This window comes from Ascaphus truei, chromosome 4 (assembly GCF_040206685.1).
Source record: "Ascaphus truei isolate aAscTru1 chromosome 4, aAscTru1.hap1, whole genome shotgun sequence".
Lineage (NCBI taxonomy): Eukaryota > Metazoa > Chordata > Amphibia > Anura > Ascaphidae > Ascaphus > Ascaphus truei.
In genome coordinates, this window is record NC_134486.1 from 66508411 (window position 1) to 66527424 (window position 19014).

At 40.9% G+C, this 19014-nt stretch overlaps 1 protein-coding gene across 7 annotated transcripts in view; it reads right to left on the reverse strand.

The window, feature by feature from the left end:
- The window catches only part of RTN4 (reticulon 4), a 41514-nt gene that overhangs the window by 4841 nt on the left and 17659 nt on the right, over positions 1–19014 (reverse strand). For 5 of the 7 annotated variants that reach the window (XM_075595956.1, XM_075595957.1, XM_075595958.1 and 2 more), the window contains 2 exons: positions 9703–9910; positions 6955–7093 (listed from right to left, as the gene is read on the reverse strand). In XM_075595956.1, the coding sequence (XP_075452071.1) occupies positions 6955–7093; positions 9703–9910 (347 nt within the window). Of the gene's footprint in view, positions 1–6954; positions 7094–9702; positions 9911–13625; positions 13783–15691; positions 15850–19014 lie in introns of those variants that run through there. The other 2 variants (XM_075595961.1, XM_075595962.1) reach the window with 2 other exon arrangements.

Here is a 19014-nt window from a genome sequence, read left to right on the forward strand (position 1 = left end):
CCAAAGTAAAATGGCAAAATACCACTATTTGAAACAGAACATTTCCCAGTTCCAAATAAAAGTATGATAATTTCCCAGAGGTTTGCGTTTCCCTGCTACTTAGTTGAGGATTTAAGAAACAGAAAATAAATGGTCCAAAGAAGGCAAAGTGTAAAATATTTATTTTGGCATGCCAGTTCCCTTTATCTTGCAACATATGCAAAGTTTTACATTGCACAATAAGTATGCAAGAAACAAACTGGACAAAGAACCCACTTTGGGTGAAAGGTTGCATACTGCAAGTTCAGTCATCCGATTCTGTAATTTTACTTTGTACAATGAGTGCAAGAATATCTTGTTTGTATTTACCCATATGTGTAATAACCCAAGATTATTTATTCGGGTAAACCCACGTACACAGTGACATACAAAGATAAAGGAAATACACACTTACTGGGGCGCTGGGGGTGAAATCTGGGCTAAACTAGGTGCAGGGAGCCTGCTTCAGAAGCCTTACCCTAACCAGGAAATCCACCCGGCTCTCCTGGTCCTCTTTTCAGCTAAACAAAACTTAGTTGTGACGTTCTAAAACTAGAACTTGGACCTTACGTCCGACTTAGCCTCAGCTCGGCATGCTCTCTTTGCTCCAAAAATGAAGCCGGTTGCTCTGCTATTCGCAACAGAGCAATTTTGAAAAACCTGCCTTTGCATCACCGGTCCAAGTCAAAGGACCGTCTGGTTCTCTGACTGGAGCTTCTCCTTACACACCTTCCACTGTTACATGTTCAGCATGTAGGTAGGGGGAGTGACCAGAGCATGGGAATTCATCCCCAACAGCCAATAGGGGCTTGTCCTTTGGCTGACATCAGAGGGGGCGTTCCAAGATGGCTCGGGTTGCCCTGTGGGCGGGACATACGAATTGACCAATGGGAAACGCGCCAACATTATGGAGTTTCACCCAGTCATTGCCACCTACTGGGCAGGCTCCTCTGTGTCTGGCAGACCAGAGGGTCTTCCCCACAGGGGGTCCCTGTTCTCAGGACTCAGTACTCCGCCCTGCCCCGGCCACTTAGCACCCAGACATCTCAACATTCCGTCTCCCCTTTGAACTACGATGTCTATCCCAGACTTCCCAGCACCTTTGTATATGCCCGGGCTGGCTGAATAGACATTTATTTTGTGTTAGAACATATTTTATTATGAGTTGTGCTATAACTAATTTTATATTACACCATCTCTCTTGGGGAGACCCATATCTGTGCGGGGGATGGATCTGGGATATCTGGGCTCGAAAACCAGGGTGTAATTCCACTTGCGTACCGGCAAATAGGGAGAATTAGGGTATCTTTGGCCCCCCGAACTCCTGCAAACAAAATAATTGCATTTTGACCCAAATATCCCACATAAAATGTACACACAAGAAGTTTCACGTTTTTTGGGGCAAAGGGAACATGTGAAAAAGAAAGTGACCCCTGCTTTTCCTATTTACATGTATAATCCCAGGTCCCTAGTTTATGGTGCAAGGAGACTGCCAGGGACCCCACGGCTTCAGGGGTAACCAGATGGGCTTAAACCTTTGTTTAGCCGGGTTACCCACTCCTGTCACAAACAGGATCTTAACATGGGAGGCGTTTCCTATATTGGAAATTGTGCCAAAATATTTTCTGAAAACCCACTGGCTTGCTTCTGGTCAGAAGAACGCTTGTGTGAGATGTCCGAGTTATACAGTGCTGCAATAAGTGCTAATCAAAGTGACTGAATCTATACAAAGAGGATGCAAACACCTCACAACTGCATTTCCAAGTGTAATAGCCTGAGGCGGGATGTATACCAATTTATGGCAAAATGTACGTCAAAAAAATAGCTTGTCACCCTAGTCCCAATTGCACTAATTGTAAAAGCACATTTCTATAATTATTTTAAATAAATACAACTATAATGAAGCAAGAACATAAGCATCACCAACAGGTATGTAATTTAGCCAAGTCTGTCTAGTCAAAACACTTTCGTATTGCCGATTAGCAAAAGTGACCTTTAAAATAAGAGAACATGATTTAATATGCAGATGACAACTTGCCTAGTCACTTCTATGGAACTGCATTGGCTTGCAACCACGTATTCAAGGTGTCAACTTAACATCTAGGAATAGCAACTGCAGTCTGATCATTCAGATGCTGATCGATCCTAATAGAATCACCAGAGGCAGGTAATGTATTTAACTGCTGGCCCATGTCACAGAATTTTCTGATCTACTGAAAAACTGCAGAAGCAAAGTAATTATACAAAATCTGACCGATTATTAAATAAAAATGTACACGGTCCACAGAATTACAAGCAGAACTAGTCAGTCACTGTTCTTCCAGCTATGTAATGTGTAGGCCACTAACCTCACAATGCTAAATTCTTTACTATTTTCTGAAAACCAAAATGCCACAATGATGGCCTATCCTTCAACCAATGTCTTCTATATCCAACGATCTTGGCATCCAATCCCAATAGTTCAATTTGTTTCAGGTCTTGTGTGGGACAGTAAAATGCCTTACTGAAATCTAGGTAAGCAAAGTCCATTTTGAAAGTTCCACTAGAACCTTCCTGTAAATGGACTCCTGTCCATCTCCTTTCCATTTATATGCTTATTCTCCAACTGTCGTCTCTCCCCTTCAACGTCAGCTGTGAAGGCTGAACAAAATAACTGTGGTGGTCTGCTATAATTTGTTTCCCTAAACACGACAGTATCTCCTGCCACCACCTTTGAGAATCATAATGGCTTTTCTCTAAAGTTTTTACTAATCCACCGACACGTAGGTCTGTTGCTTTTACTATTGCATCTTAGTTTTTCTAACTGCTCAGGCACTGCACTCAAATACCTCCTATACCACATATGAATCATCAACATCAGCCCTTCTAATATCTTTAGTTTGCCTAATATGATTTGGCCTCTTTTTTTACTGAACCACACCGATCGCTGATCACTGGTATCCAAGTTCTCACCCAAAATTACATTTGATAATCTGTACCCATTTGTAAGTATTCAGTCTAGTATTGCTTCCTTGTGACGAGGTTTGAGAGATTCATCCTGGATGGAATTCAGGATGTTGCTGCTTCTAGCCAAGTCTGCATAATTAACTCTCCTTTAAATTGCAATCTTAGTGATGTACTCCATTAAAAAAAAAAAAAACCTGTCCAATTCCTCTACGTATCTTGGCAGTCAGTAGACCACCCCAGTACAAAGAACCTTCTCAAATTATAGTTATCCAGTGTGTCTCTTTCTTCCAATACCTTGTATTAAAGTAGTCTTTATATTGTTCCTCACATTGAAGGTCAACTTTTCACCTTTCCTTCCTAACGTGTCATTTCTAAATAGAATATAACCTGGCATAACTAGTGGGATGGGAACCAGTTGAATTTATCATGATTATTTTCAGTGCCTCTGGTTAGTTCAAATACTTGCTAATTAAGCATCTGAACTGCTCACTTTACACCAATTGAAGGCATACCTCTACTAGATAAATGTGCCCCAAAGCCAGAACCTAGTTGCCCTCCAATAGTGATGAAAGCCAGCTCTTAGATATCCTTTTCAGGTAGAACAGCTATAAGCTAATAATAATAAAGTTTGTTCTTTTATAGCTCAGCTAGTTTTACGTAGCACTTTACAGAGACATTTTGCAGACACAGTTCCTGCCCTGTAGAGCTTACAATCCATGTTTTTTGGTGCCTGGGGCACAGGGAGATAAAGTGACTTGCCCAAGGCCACAAGGAACCGACACTGGGAATTGAACAAGGTTCCCCTTCTTCAAACTCCTTCCGCAACCACATATTAAAGTCTCTGGTGCAAAGTGTCCTACCGTCCCCACCCCTACTGTATGGGCAATAGTTCTGAGAAACCCACTGAGATTACTCTTACTACTCCAAGGTAGCTCTCAAATGGCACCAGAGCAGCAAGATGATTGATATACTACCTATCCCAGATGGCAGTCTAGCAATCTCCTTCAGCTAGAGGTTCATACAGATGTGACTGATTAATTGTCTTCTACATGTTCTCTCATGGGAAACAAAATTGATTGCAAGTGCCCATTTTAATCTGTTACCATAACAGATATGCACATTAACAAGCATCTAATCGACAGCAAGGGTTATTCAAAGCTTGTTTGTTTAGAACATTTATTACATATTGGAGTCTGTTTTTATCAGAAGTTGACTTTGCCCCCAATTGCCTTTCATTGGTCTTATCAGTTCAAGTTGATGACCAGTGAAAAATCAGTCACTCAATCTTCCATTTTATTGCATTTTCTTATCCCAATTTTAAATCGGGTGACCCTTGTGATGGCACCAATTATCTGACTGATGTTTCTGTGATGTCACATTGAAATGCTTCAAATCTCTACAATGGAGTACTCTGTATAAGAAATTCGCATCAGGTTTAGAGCTAACAAGACAAAGATAGACATACATGGTCTTTGAGGAAATAGCCCTCAACTTAATTGCTAATGTAGCATAGCTCTGAGCCAGGGACGTAGCCATAGCCCGGGCACTTCCCAGCGGGGGGAGGTGGTATGTGGCGGCAGGCCCTGGCAAACAGAAGCCGGTAGAGGAATCAGCAAGGCAGGGGAGGAGCGCCCTCTAGCAGTCTGACCTGGAAGTCTTTATAACTTCTGGTGTCTGCTGCCACAGCAGTAGGGAGAGCAGATGAGGAGGAGGGGGACAGCAGATGAGGAGGGGGAGCGCAGATGAGGAGGAAGGGGAGCGCAGATGAGTCGGGTAGGCGTGGCCATGAAAGGGGGGTGGAGGGGCGATCAGAAGGATATGCATGTGAAACAGCCTGCTCGCACTGGAGCACAACATGTTTGTAACATTACAAGCTAAATAAATCACGGAGAACCACTGGAGTGTGAAGCCTGGCAACGGTGGTTTGGTACTTGTCAACATGTGTAAGGCAGTTCTGTAAATATATTCGGAAATACAGTTCTTTTTGTAAATATAAAATCGAACAGTTCTATGTATTTTAGTTTAATACAATAGAACGTGTATAGCTTGCAACAATTATACCAAAACTCTGAACAGAAAATTCTTACAAGTATATGCATTTTTTCAGATCCCTGCATAGACTAACTTGTTACACAGGTTGATACAAAATAGTGCTGCCAGCGATCTGCCCTCTTCATTGGCTCCCTGCCACACCATGTGACGCGTTGCCGCATGGGAACACAATCCTGTTGTAGCCCCTGCTGGCTGACGCGTCACGGTATGTAGTGAGCCAGGGAGCGAGGAGTCACCGGGAACTGCCAGGTAGAAGGCAAGAGGCTGGTGGGAGGTGCGTGCGGCCGACTGCAGCAGGGACCTAGCCGACCGCTTTGATCAAAGGGTTCAACTAAATGACCCTTATTCAAGAGAATATACAAGTATTTCACTGTGTATTTTCGTCACATTTGATGTAGTATTGGGCTTTTCTGTCTTGTATATATTTGGCCATGCCCAGTAGCACTCCTTTTGACATGCATACAATGTGGTGGGTTTTGGGGTTCTGAGCTTAATGGAATTGTGTTTATTAATGAAGGGAAGCTGATGGAGGCCATCACCACCATCCCCTCATTAATAAACACAATGGATTTTAGAGACGGTGAGGGGGAGCTGATGAGGATGGGGGAGGGGGGGAGAGCTGTTGAGAGGGAGCTGATTAGAGGATGGGGCAGGCAAAAAAAAAAAAAAAAAGACTTAATATTAATGGGGCCCTAAAAATTTTTTTGCCCGGGGACTTAACCATGTCTAGCTACACCAATGCTCAGAGCCATCTTCCAATTGGGCCTTACCAGAGGTTACAACCATAATGGTGATGGGCACCTGAAACACAGCAGATCTGTCAAGGACTATTCTGTATAGTTGCCAACATTTTGTTTGCTAAATCTGAACATAAGCAATGTGCCGTCATGTAAACTGATAGTGTACGTAGGGAGATTTTTTTTAAATTGCTTTATTCGTTCATTCTATACAAAACTTAATCAGTTATTTTCTTAAATTTACAACAAAATTAAGATGGAACACAATCTTTGATGTTAACTTTCATGTGATGTTCTATTTAGTAAAAAGATGTCACAGATACATACACCATCATTTCTCCTATGCAAGTTAAAAATTAAATGGTAATTCAGAGGGTGTGGCATGAAGCGCTGTATTTACCAAGTGGTGTGAAGCTATAAGGCTAAGGCCCCGCTCCCAGAGTCAGCGCGCCCGCACTGCAGACAGGCAGTGCGTTGACATACACAGACCGCGATATGCGGTCTGTAGGGAGCGGGAGCCGGAGGTTTGACAGGGAGGGGGGCGTGGCTTGAGCGGAGGGACCCGCTACTCTCCCCCCACGGACTCGGGCTGGAGCTGCTGATGGTAAGTATCACACACACACACACACACACGCAGGCACTCACGCAGGCACTCACGCAGGCACTCACGCACACACAGACAGAGGCAGGCACTCACGCACACACTCACACACACACACACACACACACACAGACAGGCACGCACGCTTTCACTCCACACTCCTCCCCGCTCCCCGAAGCCTCTCCTCCTCCCGAAGCCTCCCCTCCCCATTGGCTCACAGCCACACCACGTGACGCGTCAACGCTAGACATCACCATTTTCTTGTGTCCCCTAGCGGCTGACGCGCCACAGCGTGTAGTGCTCTGTGCCGCCTGGGGGGACCAGGACCGGCTCAGCAGGATTCCCCTGCTGGTGGAGAACTCGCGACATGGCCGCCCGCGCCAACGAGCGCAGCGGGACCGAGGCCTAAGGCAGCACTTGAAAAGCATATGTAGATTCCCTGAAAAGTTAAAAAGGTACGGTTTCATTGTAACTGTGGGAGACTCACATTTACAGTCACCACATGAAAAGACATTTGTAGTATAGAAGTGAAAGTCAAAGGTCTTCCAAATCTAGTTTCCAGCTTGGAGTTGAAACCTGCTGTGACTTATTATAACCTACCTTCAGGGAATCAACCAAATCTTCTACCAGGAAGAGACGCCTCAGCTCCTTAATTGTGCAGTTAATGTGGCTTAGGGTGACATTGCAATACTTCTGAACCAGCTCCTCAGACACGGCGACATTTGACTCCAAGTACGATCTGAGCAGGAAAGAACAGAGAATAATGATAAAAATTAGATCAGATGGAGAATTAACAAATTTATCACTCCATCCAAGACCTATTGCACCTCTTTCTTATTCATCCAAATAATTTTAATAGTAAAAATATTCCAATAAAAGTTTCCAAAAGGAAGTATTCATTGTACAACTTATTCGGAGCCCATAAAAAAAACCTCAGATTGTGAATTATGGGTTAATAAATTAGCTCCAATCTGTCACTTTGGACTCACTGCATCACTTGCCTGCCTGGCATCACTCAGTAACTAGACTCCAACAAAAGTATATGTTCTGTCATTTGTTATTGTACAATTCAAAATCAGGCTCCTATGGTAAATATTTTCATAAATAGGGTCACCTTAAACAAGTAGAGCAGTTGGTGTTTGATCACTTTCATTTTAATAGCAAATCGTAATATACGTTGCCAAGTGATGCATTGCTTTTAATGCGGAGTATTGCTGCACTACTGCAGCTAGGATCTCTGCAATGATGTAGATAAGTGTGTGTCCTTTTTTTAGATATGAACAGTGCATACATTTATTGGTGCATGCCCCTTGCAAATGTTGTAATGCTGGAGGTTTAACCCCCTTGGTGATGTCAGTCAGTAAGATTTTGCCACGGTTCTTTTGAAGGAACTCATCTCCCCAACTCAGCGTAAACCTTCAGCATACTATGTAAGCATGGTTTGACCAAGGTCCGACTCGTTGGGTGACTCATTAGGGAGGATGGTTCTGCAGGCATTTTACTAAATCAGAGCGGTTTGTGCTTGTTTGTCCTAATTGGGCATGTCATTCTGTTCCCCCATTGTACTGCTCTGCGGAATATGTTGACACTTTACAAATAAAAACGTTAAGAACCAATTTTCAACACTGCATCTATGCTGCTGTGGCACCAAAAACTCCAATTGTGAAAAAAATAAAAGAAACACTAAGGGAAGCCTCAGTCTATGGATCCAGGGGTGGGCAGCTCCAGTCCTCAAGGGCCACCAACAGGTCAGGTTAAAGATATCCCTGCTTAAGCACAGGTGGCTCAATCCAAGACTGCACCCTGTGCTGAAGCAGGAATAGCCCTAAAACAGGACCTGTTGGTGGCCCCTGATCTAGATGGTACTTTTTTCCAACAAGGTAAGAGATGTCATTTTCAAACCTTGGCTCCCCAGGGTAATTTCAGAAGACAGTGGAAAGTAAAGTATTATGCTGCCCACCAATTACTTGTAAATATAGAAACAGTAGAAATCTATGGAAAAATATGTAAAGTATTAAAAAGGCCAATTAAAGTGTGGCGAAATTAAAAAAAAAAAAAAAAATTAAGTTTAGTTTAGTTTATAAATAGAGGCCGCTAAAAACAAAAAAACAATACAAACAAACCAATGTTTGCTATTAAACTTCAAAAAGCTAGTTAGGAAAAAAGAGAAAAAAAACCTCCATAATACAAGAGACATCAACTCCTCACTGGAAAAAAAATAAATGAATCGAGACTCAGGTTCATGTAACCTTATAATCAAAGCGCCACACTCGGCAGTTATTGCTGCATATGTGCTGTGAGGTTTTGTTTCCAAAAATACACAGCCCTCAGTAAAATGACACTCCTGCAAGGGATTTAGTGGCAACTGTGCAATCCTTCTGTCAGAAGACAAAGTTCAGCTACCCTGACATTTATTTTTTATATTTAAATTTTTTAACTAACCTCGTATGTCCTGATATGTGCGTTCGTTTGACGTCAACGGTCAACGTCACAAGAACGTAATGATGCCTAGCTAAGTGGGTTGTGGATTAGATACACGGCTACCGCTGCTCTATGCAGCATTCAATGGTTAAAGAACCTGTAAATATATTTCACCCATGTCAGCAGCCGCAAAATCCACTTTACTGTAGTGACCGGGTTTTCAATGAGCAAGGCTCAAACCAGAATAAACTATAGTAGATATTTTAGGTACTAGGGTAGAGGAGTAGTCAAGTGATTAAGGCATTCCGGCTCCGTGCGACCTTGAGACACAGGCCCTATCCACTTTCTTTATGCGGATCTAAACGTCTTCACTAGCAGAGAAGTTACAGGGGCGCCTTCCAAATAAAAATTAACCAAGTCCAAATGTAGATACGACAAACCTAATCTGGGGAAGAACAGAATCAATCACGAAAGATGCAATACGTACAGCTTTCTATTAGGGCTAGTATGGAAAATAAAGGTCATGGTGATTGCCAGATTTTATAGTGGTACTTTTGATTTTACAAGAGGTTTGTTTTCTGAACTTTATCAGTATGACTGGGCCCTTTGTGCTTCAAAAGTCCATCACACTTCTGCAGCACGGGGTGTGCGAAGTGTAAAGCGTAATCTGGATCGGGGTAAAGAGACAAACTACTTTATCTTTAAGAGACTGACATAGGTAAGCTGTGAGAGCAGCAGCAGAGCCACAAGTGCCTTACAAAATACAATTGGAAACTAATTTGCATAGAATCTCCAGTTACATGTGTCCTATATACACAATACACATTTTAAATTAATAAGATCCTTTAAATTGGATGTTTATTGTATTAAAACCGATAGGTACAAATACATATATATATATATATAAAAAAAGTAAGTATAACATACTGAAATGGGTGACCTTCCTCCGATTTCTGGATTGCTTGAAGAATGCCTTTGTAGATTCTAAAACTGATGGACACAGAAAGCAGGGCCAGGCCAATGTATGCGGTCACACTCACAATGCTGAACACCGTCAGAGAGAGCAGCAGGAACAGGCTGGCACCAAACACCACTCCTGTCTTCTTAATGTCTCGCCAGTAAAGGAGGTCAACCACTAGCCAGGGAAAAAGTCAAAGGTTGCAAATTAAAAAACATTCATTGTAATCGCTCGAGATGCCGCAATCAGTTCTCTATGTACTATAAAAGAAAAATAGGAAACCCCTCCGCAATGATCGGGACCAGCAGTAAGTACACTTCAGGACCAGCGATGACACTTGGAATCCCTTAACGCAGTGTTCTCACCATGGAATGCTGGGGCTGCACCGGAAGTTACGAGACTGGAGAGAAATTGGCGGAGATGGATATTTTATGGTTCCATTTTATGGTTCCAGAACAAAACTATTTTCCCCCCATTTATATAATTTATAGCGTTATTCAATATTATTTTGTAATGCTGTCAATAATATAAAAAGTTGTTCACTCAAAATATAACCCAAGCGAGTTGGGCGTCAGCGAAGTCGCAATACATTCTCCTCCCACGGGTTCCAGAGTCTCAACGCAGTCCTTAAAAAGGATGAAAACCACTGCGCGAGTGTGTGACTCAATTAGTGGCTCAGTATGACTGAAAACCTGGCCTGTTTGCAGCCCATGAGGATTGGAGTTGTGCAGGTCTGCCATAGGCCTTCGGACAATATTAATGCTGCCATGAATAGACTGCATGCTCTGATCGTCACTAAAATATTCCTCACAGAATGAAAAGTTAATGTCAATAATGAAACTATATTCCACAAAAAAAAAAAAAGCCTAGCTTGTGCACACATTTACAACAAATAGTTTACCGCTACAAGGCCTACATGCCTCGTTTCAATATAAATGAACATCCACCCTAGGTCACGGTGCCCTTGAGGCCTGCCTAGCAGAACGTTAGGGCACCGTGCTTTTTAGGTCTGTGAATAATTACTTTAAACATTTTCATGAGATCTTAATCTACAATTTACAGCACATAAAAGCAGAAAGAGTAGAATGTTAAGTGGGAATCCAAAACCAATGAAACACGTTGAGCACTACTAAATATGGTTTAGTTCACAGTAAGATAAACATGGCAAAGACTCCTGCTACAATAATTCAGAAGGGGAATGCCAACAAGAACAAAATACCATAAGGTCAAGAGCAATAGCAAATGCTTACTTCCACTAAAGAAATAAAAACCCCACGGGTCACTTTATAGGAAAAAAGGTCACACGGGGCCCTGGAGTCATAAGGAATGCTTTATAAGCAACTACTGTATGATGTAAAGTGCTAATCTATGAGCCTCTTAATGGAGGTCTCAATATATACTTCATACTTACTTCCAGAAAGGAAGCAATTAGAGATGGCACTGCAGGGAGGGCCCGCCAATCTGTCCAGCGATTATAGTAGGCGTAAAAGCAAATACTTGCGGTGCTATAATAAAAAATACTGTAATATCCTATTCTTAATCCCACCCCAGTTAATTAGATTTGCAATGGGGACACTCATTCAACAAAATATTTCTACAGGCTTTAATAGCAACTTAAATGTACTGCAACAGAGGCTCATCAAAGGGAAAAGGCTCTTAATGTGAGCGCACGTGTCATTCAAGAAAAAATACTGCAGCCATTTTGAAAGAGCCCTGTGGTAGAGGTAAAGCTTTCTATTTTATTTTCTCACATTGACAGGACATTAGACACTCGTAAGTGAATTTATTTTGAAATACTAAGGTTTTTATAACCACCATCGTGTTTATTAGCCAATTGTGTTAGAACTTTGCTCTCTGAGCAGCACATTCATGATTGCACATCCCTGGTATTCGCCACAGTGCTCTAGGAAGGCAAGTTTCACATTGGAATTAGATGTTTAATTATGATATAAATTTGCCATGTTAAAACAAATTCAAGGAGAGGGGGAATATATATATATATATATATATATATATATATAATTTAGTAGCAGCAATAATTATACACACCCACCACACAAATCCCATGTTTGTTATTGTTGTACAATTTACAACACAGGAATCATTTTAACCAGTGGTTGTGGTGGAAAGTGTATAATGTAATGTCCCAAGACCAGTTACATTTCTAACTCGAATACGGTTGAAAGCATAAAAAATAAATAGCTGGTCTGGCACAGTTAAGCAAAAAATCCACCAGTTCTGGTAGATCTGACTTTAAAAGATGACATAGCCTGTACATCTGGTGTAATCAGAGATGCGCATGTTAACGATGCAGGCTGTATATTCACAAAGACCAACCAGAGAAACAGCAGGAAAATTAGCACCATGAAGTCAAAACCTGGTAGCTTGGAAATGACCTACTGAATCCTCAACTATATCTTTTTTTTTTTTTTTTTTTTTAAATAGAGTGCTTTAACCCAGTAATATTTTCTAATCCCGTTTTAACAGCAAATTGGAGTCAATTTAGATCCACGTCGATAATCTGTTTCATGATACAGTGGACCAGTAGATGAGTCAGGCAGCCATATTATAGAAACCAAAGTTGTTAGGCACTGGGACAGTGTTTTCTTTTTTTAAATGAATTTTATGATGAGGTATGGAACACGGGTTTAATGTGGTTCATGGCATCAGCAAATTTACACAGAAAAGTGTGTAAACCTCCTCTGAAGCGTGTAGTACAAAATAAGTGTTCTAATAGGAGTTTAAACAATTAGATCATTCTAGTTAACACTTGTCTTATAGGAAACTAGAATGGTTACATCCTGTAAAGTTGTATACCACCAGACAAGCTACCCATTCAAGGGAATATTCATTTAAGTGTGATCTTCACTATTACGCAGTAAACAAGGGAATAACAGTTAAAGAGCGATAATGGCAGTAAATAAAAACATTCAGGGAGATAGGTCACCAAAGTGATACACTACCTAATGTTAACACCCAAATGAACAACCCTTAAAGGGCGATAATGGCTTTGAATGAATCCTTAAGACTTGACAAGCCCTTCATTTGTAATATCCCGTGAAGAGAAAGATCTAACGCCATGAAAAAGTCTGCCTTATTTCTAATATCTGCGGCATGAGGCATCGTTGTTTGAAGTCAATGCTTCCAATAAAATCTAATAATTCAAAAAGGATCAAATAGAACAGCCCAAGGGGAAAAAAAAAAAGATGATTCCAGAGCATGGGGTTAGTAGCTACTTTCTTCAGAATAAAATAAAAACTGCTGTTTAACGTAACCAATTTAGCAGAACATGTCTTAAATAGGTTAACAAGTAGCATCTTAATTGAAAGGTAGTAAGTATATAGAATGTTTGCCTATCAGTAATATGTAGGGCCTTCCAAATAAGCCACCGAGGCTCTTGAAAATATAATCTCATTTGCATGTCATTTTACCATACAACATATTAAGTGTAATATAATGTTCCAAGTTTAATTTACCATTTCAATTTACAAAGACTAAGACTTGAAATCAAGCAACTGCAGCTGCCGACATTTGGTAAGTAAGCATGAAGCAGCAGTGGCATCTGCTACCTCTAAAAATAGCAGCCTTAGCATCTATGCCTTACATGTAACGCTCAGCCAACAGCAACGCTGGCTTCAATCACAGCGTCCTTTTTTTAATGTTACCCCATAAACCACTACCCCCCCCCCCCCTCCTACTACTAAAAATAAAAAAAAATAAAAAGACTTAAGCTGACGGGGCAGGTCTTTAAAATGTATTTTTCACAGCAAAAAAAAGGTAACGGATTAAGAAGGCAGACAAAATGTGTCACAAAGCAGGATCTTTCTAAAGAGTATTTTGTAATGGAACAGGAAGACTTTAAGGCAGATTGGAACAATGAAATGGTACTAACCAGTTTGGGAATCCATGTTGAGCCTCCTTGCATGCACCCAGACCTTGCACAGCTGATTAACAGGAGCTTTTTCACTTCCTGCTGGAGCATTCAGGAGGTCACAGAGAAATGTAACTGCCTGCTGTGACTCAGCCACCGACAGAACACGCCTCCCCGACCCCTTACTAACATTTCTAATTTAGACCGGTCAGCCAATGGGAGATGACATTAATTGCACAAGAGGGAGGGAAAAGAATGATCTTCATTTGCAGCTGAAGAGAACAGCCCATTGCATTCTGTCAGGCCCAGCAGAGATTAACACATGCAATGCTGGAAGGGCCCCTCCATTCCAAGACTGAAAAATGCACAAGAACTGTGTTCAAGTTGCACAAACATACAAGCAATTATAAGTGTACATCTATATGTACACAAATTAGGTGACACTTTATTTGGACTAAAAATAGATGTAAAGGCAAGATTTTGATTTATCCATTGTTGATCCAAATAAAAAAAAATGTATATACACGTGTGCGCAAACAATGTTAAATATTTTATTCTTATTTTTTTTTAATAATAATAAATAATAAAGCACACACAAAAAAAAGTGTGCGTCACGTGCACGGCCGCACAGTATATTACAGGCCTTACTGTGACAGGTGCAACAAAGAGGAATAAAAACAAAAAAAACCTATACATTTAAAGGATCAAAGCTTGAAATGACAAATAAATAAATATATATAAATAAAAGAGTACCGACATATTGCTGCAACATTACTACATCATTAACATTACCAGAAAATGCAGTATGAGTTCAAAGGTCTATAATGTGAGATTTTGCAGGTATAAAATAATGAACTATGCCACAAAGCCTGTAGGGGGGGGGGGGGGAGGGTCGATTTTCCTAATGCAAGAAAGGGCACATTCAAATACTACAAAAAAAAACCCCACAACCACACCTTTAAAAAGGGGATTAACATCCTGATAAAGCATTTGTAACTCCCGATGACATAAGATTAGCCGTAATTGGAGAGGACAGAGTTACACCAGACATATTGAACTTTGTCCCTGTTGAGGTTTTTGCAATAAAGAATGAACCTTTGTTTTGCAAATCGAGACCCCACATCTATTGTATGCATCCTAAACCGCATTATAGGTGAAGAAGTTCACCAATTGCTAGACTGCCCAGCAGTGAATAAATACTCCCAGCCACAAACTAAGATGGGGGACCCAGAAAGCTCTGATAATGGGGATCGGAGTTCAATCACCATTAACAGCCATTCAAGTCAATAGGAGTTAACACAGCACTAAGAACAAATACCGTGCTAAGAGCTTTGTGAATCTCCCCCCCACCCCCACCCCACATATTACAATTCAGATTACAAAGTGTTGACATTAAAGTGCACAAAGTGCTACAGAATATAAGATTTAATGTTTTTTGTGTTTACTATAAAAATATAAAGGATATGGGAGAAGGAGTGGCTCAGTGAGTAAAGACATTGACTGGCAGAGTTTGAAGCAGGGGGACCTGGTTCAATTCCCAGTGTCGGCTCCTTGTAACCATGGGGCAAATCACTATCTCCCTGTGCCTCAGGCACAAAAAAAATAGATTGTAAGCTTCATGGGGCAGGGATCTGCAAAATGTCTCTAAGTGCTACGTAAAACTAGCAACCCTATACAAGAACATGCTATTATAAAGTGGCAATATTCATAAGCCCTACCAGAGAAACGTCTGAGTTAACATGTACATTATCTGGAACTAAAAAGCATAATTGTAACATACCTGGTGACCGACGCAGCGAATAGCAACTGAAGGAGATTGGTTACATTGAAATTAACATCTATCCAGTGCTTACTAAGGCTGCGCGCGCTTATAGTGCCGGCAACATTGCGTCAAAACTGTCGCGTGCGCATATAGTAAAATTAGATTTTTCCAGCGACCGCAGCCTTACGTCACCCTCACTTAGCGTAGCCTAAGGGGTTCAATTTGATGATATTCAAACTCCTGTAATGTGTAAACACAACTAAAACAAAGTTCTAAACACGTGTTTGGCTTGGAAATATACAATTTTAAAAAAAATGCCAAATACCCTTCTCTTTCCAGTTGCTTTGTCGACAGGCCATCTCTGACAGGCGATCGAACCTCCCCGCTAGTGAGATCAGTTGTGCTGCATACCACTGCCACAGTAGAAGGCGGCTGTCTCTGGGAAGTGAACCATGGACTACAAAGTGGACTGTATTTACCCTCTGCTCCAGACTCAGCTGACTGCCTCAAGGGTGTGGAGCACAGTGACGTAGAACAAGCTGTAACCTTGCATCCAATGCCTCAGCACTATTCACTGAAATCTTCTTACTGTTCCAAACAGTTAATGGCTGCTAGAGCCTCTAAGTGCTTTAAAGAGGCAATCTAAGCTATTTTTTTATTTTATTAATATAAGCAACCTTTGATTACTTTTATTGAAGACGATTTATCCAAGCTGCCAATCGATTCGTTCTCCAGTGATTGATCCTGCTTCTTAGGGTTCACTAAATGGCTGCGTTTCAGTTTCAAATCAATCCTTCAGTCAGTAACTCAGCAGCTACAATGTATTCTTATATTACTAAATTATTATCTATTGTTAGTTTGCAGCTGAAACTGCTAGAAATATTGGCACCAAATTGTCACAAACAGCAAAGTGTTACAAAGATCTTGCACTGCTGGGGAAGTGTGCTAAAACTTCCAATAGAAATAAAAAAATGCTCAGTATATTAAAATTAAAAAAGGCATTAAGTGAAGAATTTTGAGAAAAAAAATATATATTTAGTTGTGTATTATTTAATTATTTAGTTATTTGTATAAAAAGTTGTGCGTATTAACGAATACAAAATACAAAAAATTAAAAAAAAAAAAGGCTTTATACAATATAGCAGTGGCATTACTACAAGTAAATGCATCACACAAGTGTGTGCATGTATAAATGTATACACAAAAGAACATGATATTCCTACACTTGTGAAGCCAATAGCACTGCAATATATGTACAGCGAGTCCTCGCTTTTCCGATACAATGCATCCCGCAAACCCACATCGGATGTGGGACAGTCGGAAAGCGGGACCCATGTTAACCGGCGGTGGTTTCCATCAGATGTGCAAAAACCACAGTGGACGAGTTTTTACTGCATTATGCACTGTCGGAAAACGCATTAGACTGAATGCGAAATGTTGAAAGACGAGGACTACCTGTATAACGTAGATCAGGGGAGCACAACTTTTCGCCTGTGCCCCCCTCCCCGCGCTCCCCCTCCCTACCTTGGTTCCCGGCGTCTGGGCGTCACGTGGCCATAGCAATGCAACATCACATGACCCCGGGGCACCATTTGACGCCGCGTTGTCATGGCGAAGTGTCTCCAGATGCCGGCTGAACCTCGGTAAGTAAGGTTTACAGAGGCCTTCGCCACTTCCCCGGCACTTACTTTAAGTGCCTTCGGGAAGCGCGCGGGGCCTCTAAGCCCCGCACCCCCCACAGTTAATCTTGCGCCCCCAGTTTGCACACAGCTGTAGATAGACAGCACACTGTCAAAATAAATGGGTACATTGCACAACTTGCTGGATTCTAACTAAACACTAGATGGCCCCATGCAGCCTCTTCACTGCAGCCACAAACTGTTAAAGCTGCAGTTCAAGCTGTCGTTTAAAAAAAAAATTATTTTTTCCCCCATTCAATATGGGGATCAATACAATCTGCACACTGACAGATGATTAGCCGAGTTGCCGATCGATCTGTTCTCATGTAATCAATCGCTGAAGATTCGGCTCGGGGTTTCTTTACATCACTGTTAGGGCTGCAGATTACCCAAGATGCAAAGTTGTGTGGAAGATCATGTGAGCAGGCAGGCACTAGATACAATTGGTGCACTTCTAGAAAGCAAAAAAGGGTGTGCTAAAGTCTGTCTCAGAAGAGGAAGGGGGTGTGACTTTGTAAATGGTTGCTATAGAAACAAAAATGCATTACATTAAAATTGTAATTGTTTAAAAAAAAAAAAAAAAAAAAAAAAGCCAGAACAGATTAAAAAACACATGTAGGATATTGCTTTAACTGCAGCTTTAAGGCAGTACGCAGACTTCATGTTAGGGCAGTGCTGCCCAACCATTTTTTATTTAGGCATCCTGGTTAGAAAAATGTGTTCTACAAAACTATAAGAAATCTAATTGTCTGCTCAGAACATTACTAAAAAATAAAAAAAATTAAAAATAATTAAAAAAAAAAAAACAATTAAAAACTGATCTTAGGCAGCAGTATAGTGTCCTGAGCTTGTGGAGAATACACACTTAATAAGGCCCCAAACTGCGCCTCAGTGTATGCAGACAGCATGGGTGGTATAACGGTCAAGTACTGCAAGAGCTTACAAAGTCACGTCCCATGATGCCTTGCTGCTGTGGATGCAAAGCGACTTTGGAAGATCCCCATGCTGATGTGCAGTTTAGGTCCTTACTAAGTGCACGATCCTCACAAGGGCTCAGGAACACAATACACTGCCTGGGATCAGCCATTACATTTATATTGAAAACTGCTTGGAGGCACCTCATGAACTCTAAGGGTACCTGAACCTCCTGTTGAGAATCATGTTGGACAACAGCTTAGTTCTTTAAGACCCAGTAGCACCAAGAAAGCTCTTTTTTTGAACAGGTCTTTAACTCCAATGTTCTCATCTCATCACATATCACACCAACATGCTGCAGAAATTACACACACATTTTAGGTGGTGTTTAAAAAGCAGCCCCACTTAAAATCATGTAAAAATTAAAAATTTGCTCTGGTAATTTGTTATATTCCCTTAATATATTTACATTATGCTACCATTTGCCAATCAGAAAAGACTAAATGAACAATCTGCCCACGTATGCAAAAATTTACAAAGTGTTATTACAAAACAGATTAGGTAAAGAATGTACAAATAATCCAAACCCCTTTATTACCATGGAGATGTTAACAAAAATGACAGATCCTTTAAACTTGTTAATAGAAAAATATTTTCATTCACCCACAAGTAGCCAGTAGATTTCGAACATGCCACTCCCATAAGTTTACTTTGGTCTGCCCAATAAGGGGAAGATAATTTCGACTTGACAGCGGTTAGGGTGGATTGCGCAATAGGACTGCTGCAGTAAATAACTGCTGAACGCATTTGTCTAAACTAGTACAGAATTGTTACACATCTTTAACTTCCATTATTATCATTGCAATTACATTTTTGTTTCGATTCAATCCATTCAATCACATGCTCTTCTAGAATACACAAAAATCTGAGGTCTTCACCACATACGCAGTGTTCTAGCAGCCAACTCTCAATCACACTACACTTTTTCCATCTTGTGTTCCCAATATTGTCAGTTACAAAAAAAAAAAAAAAAAAAAAATACAAAGTACAATGC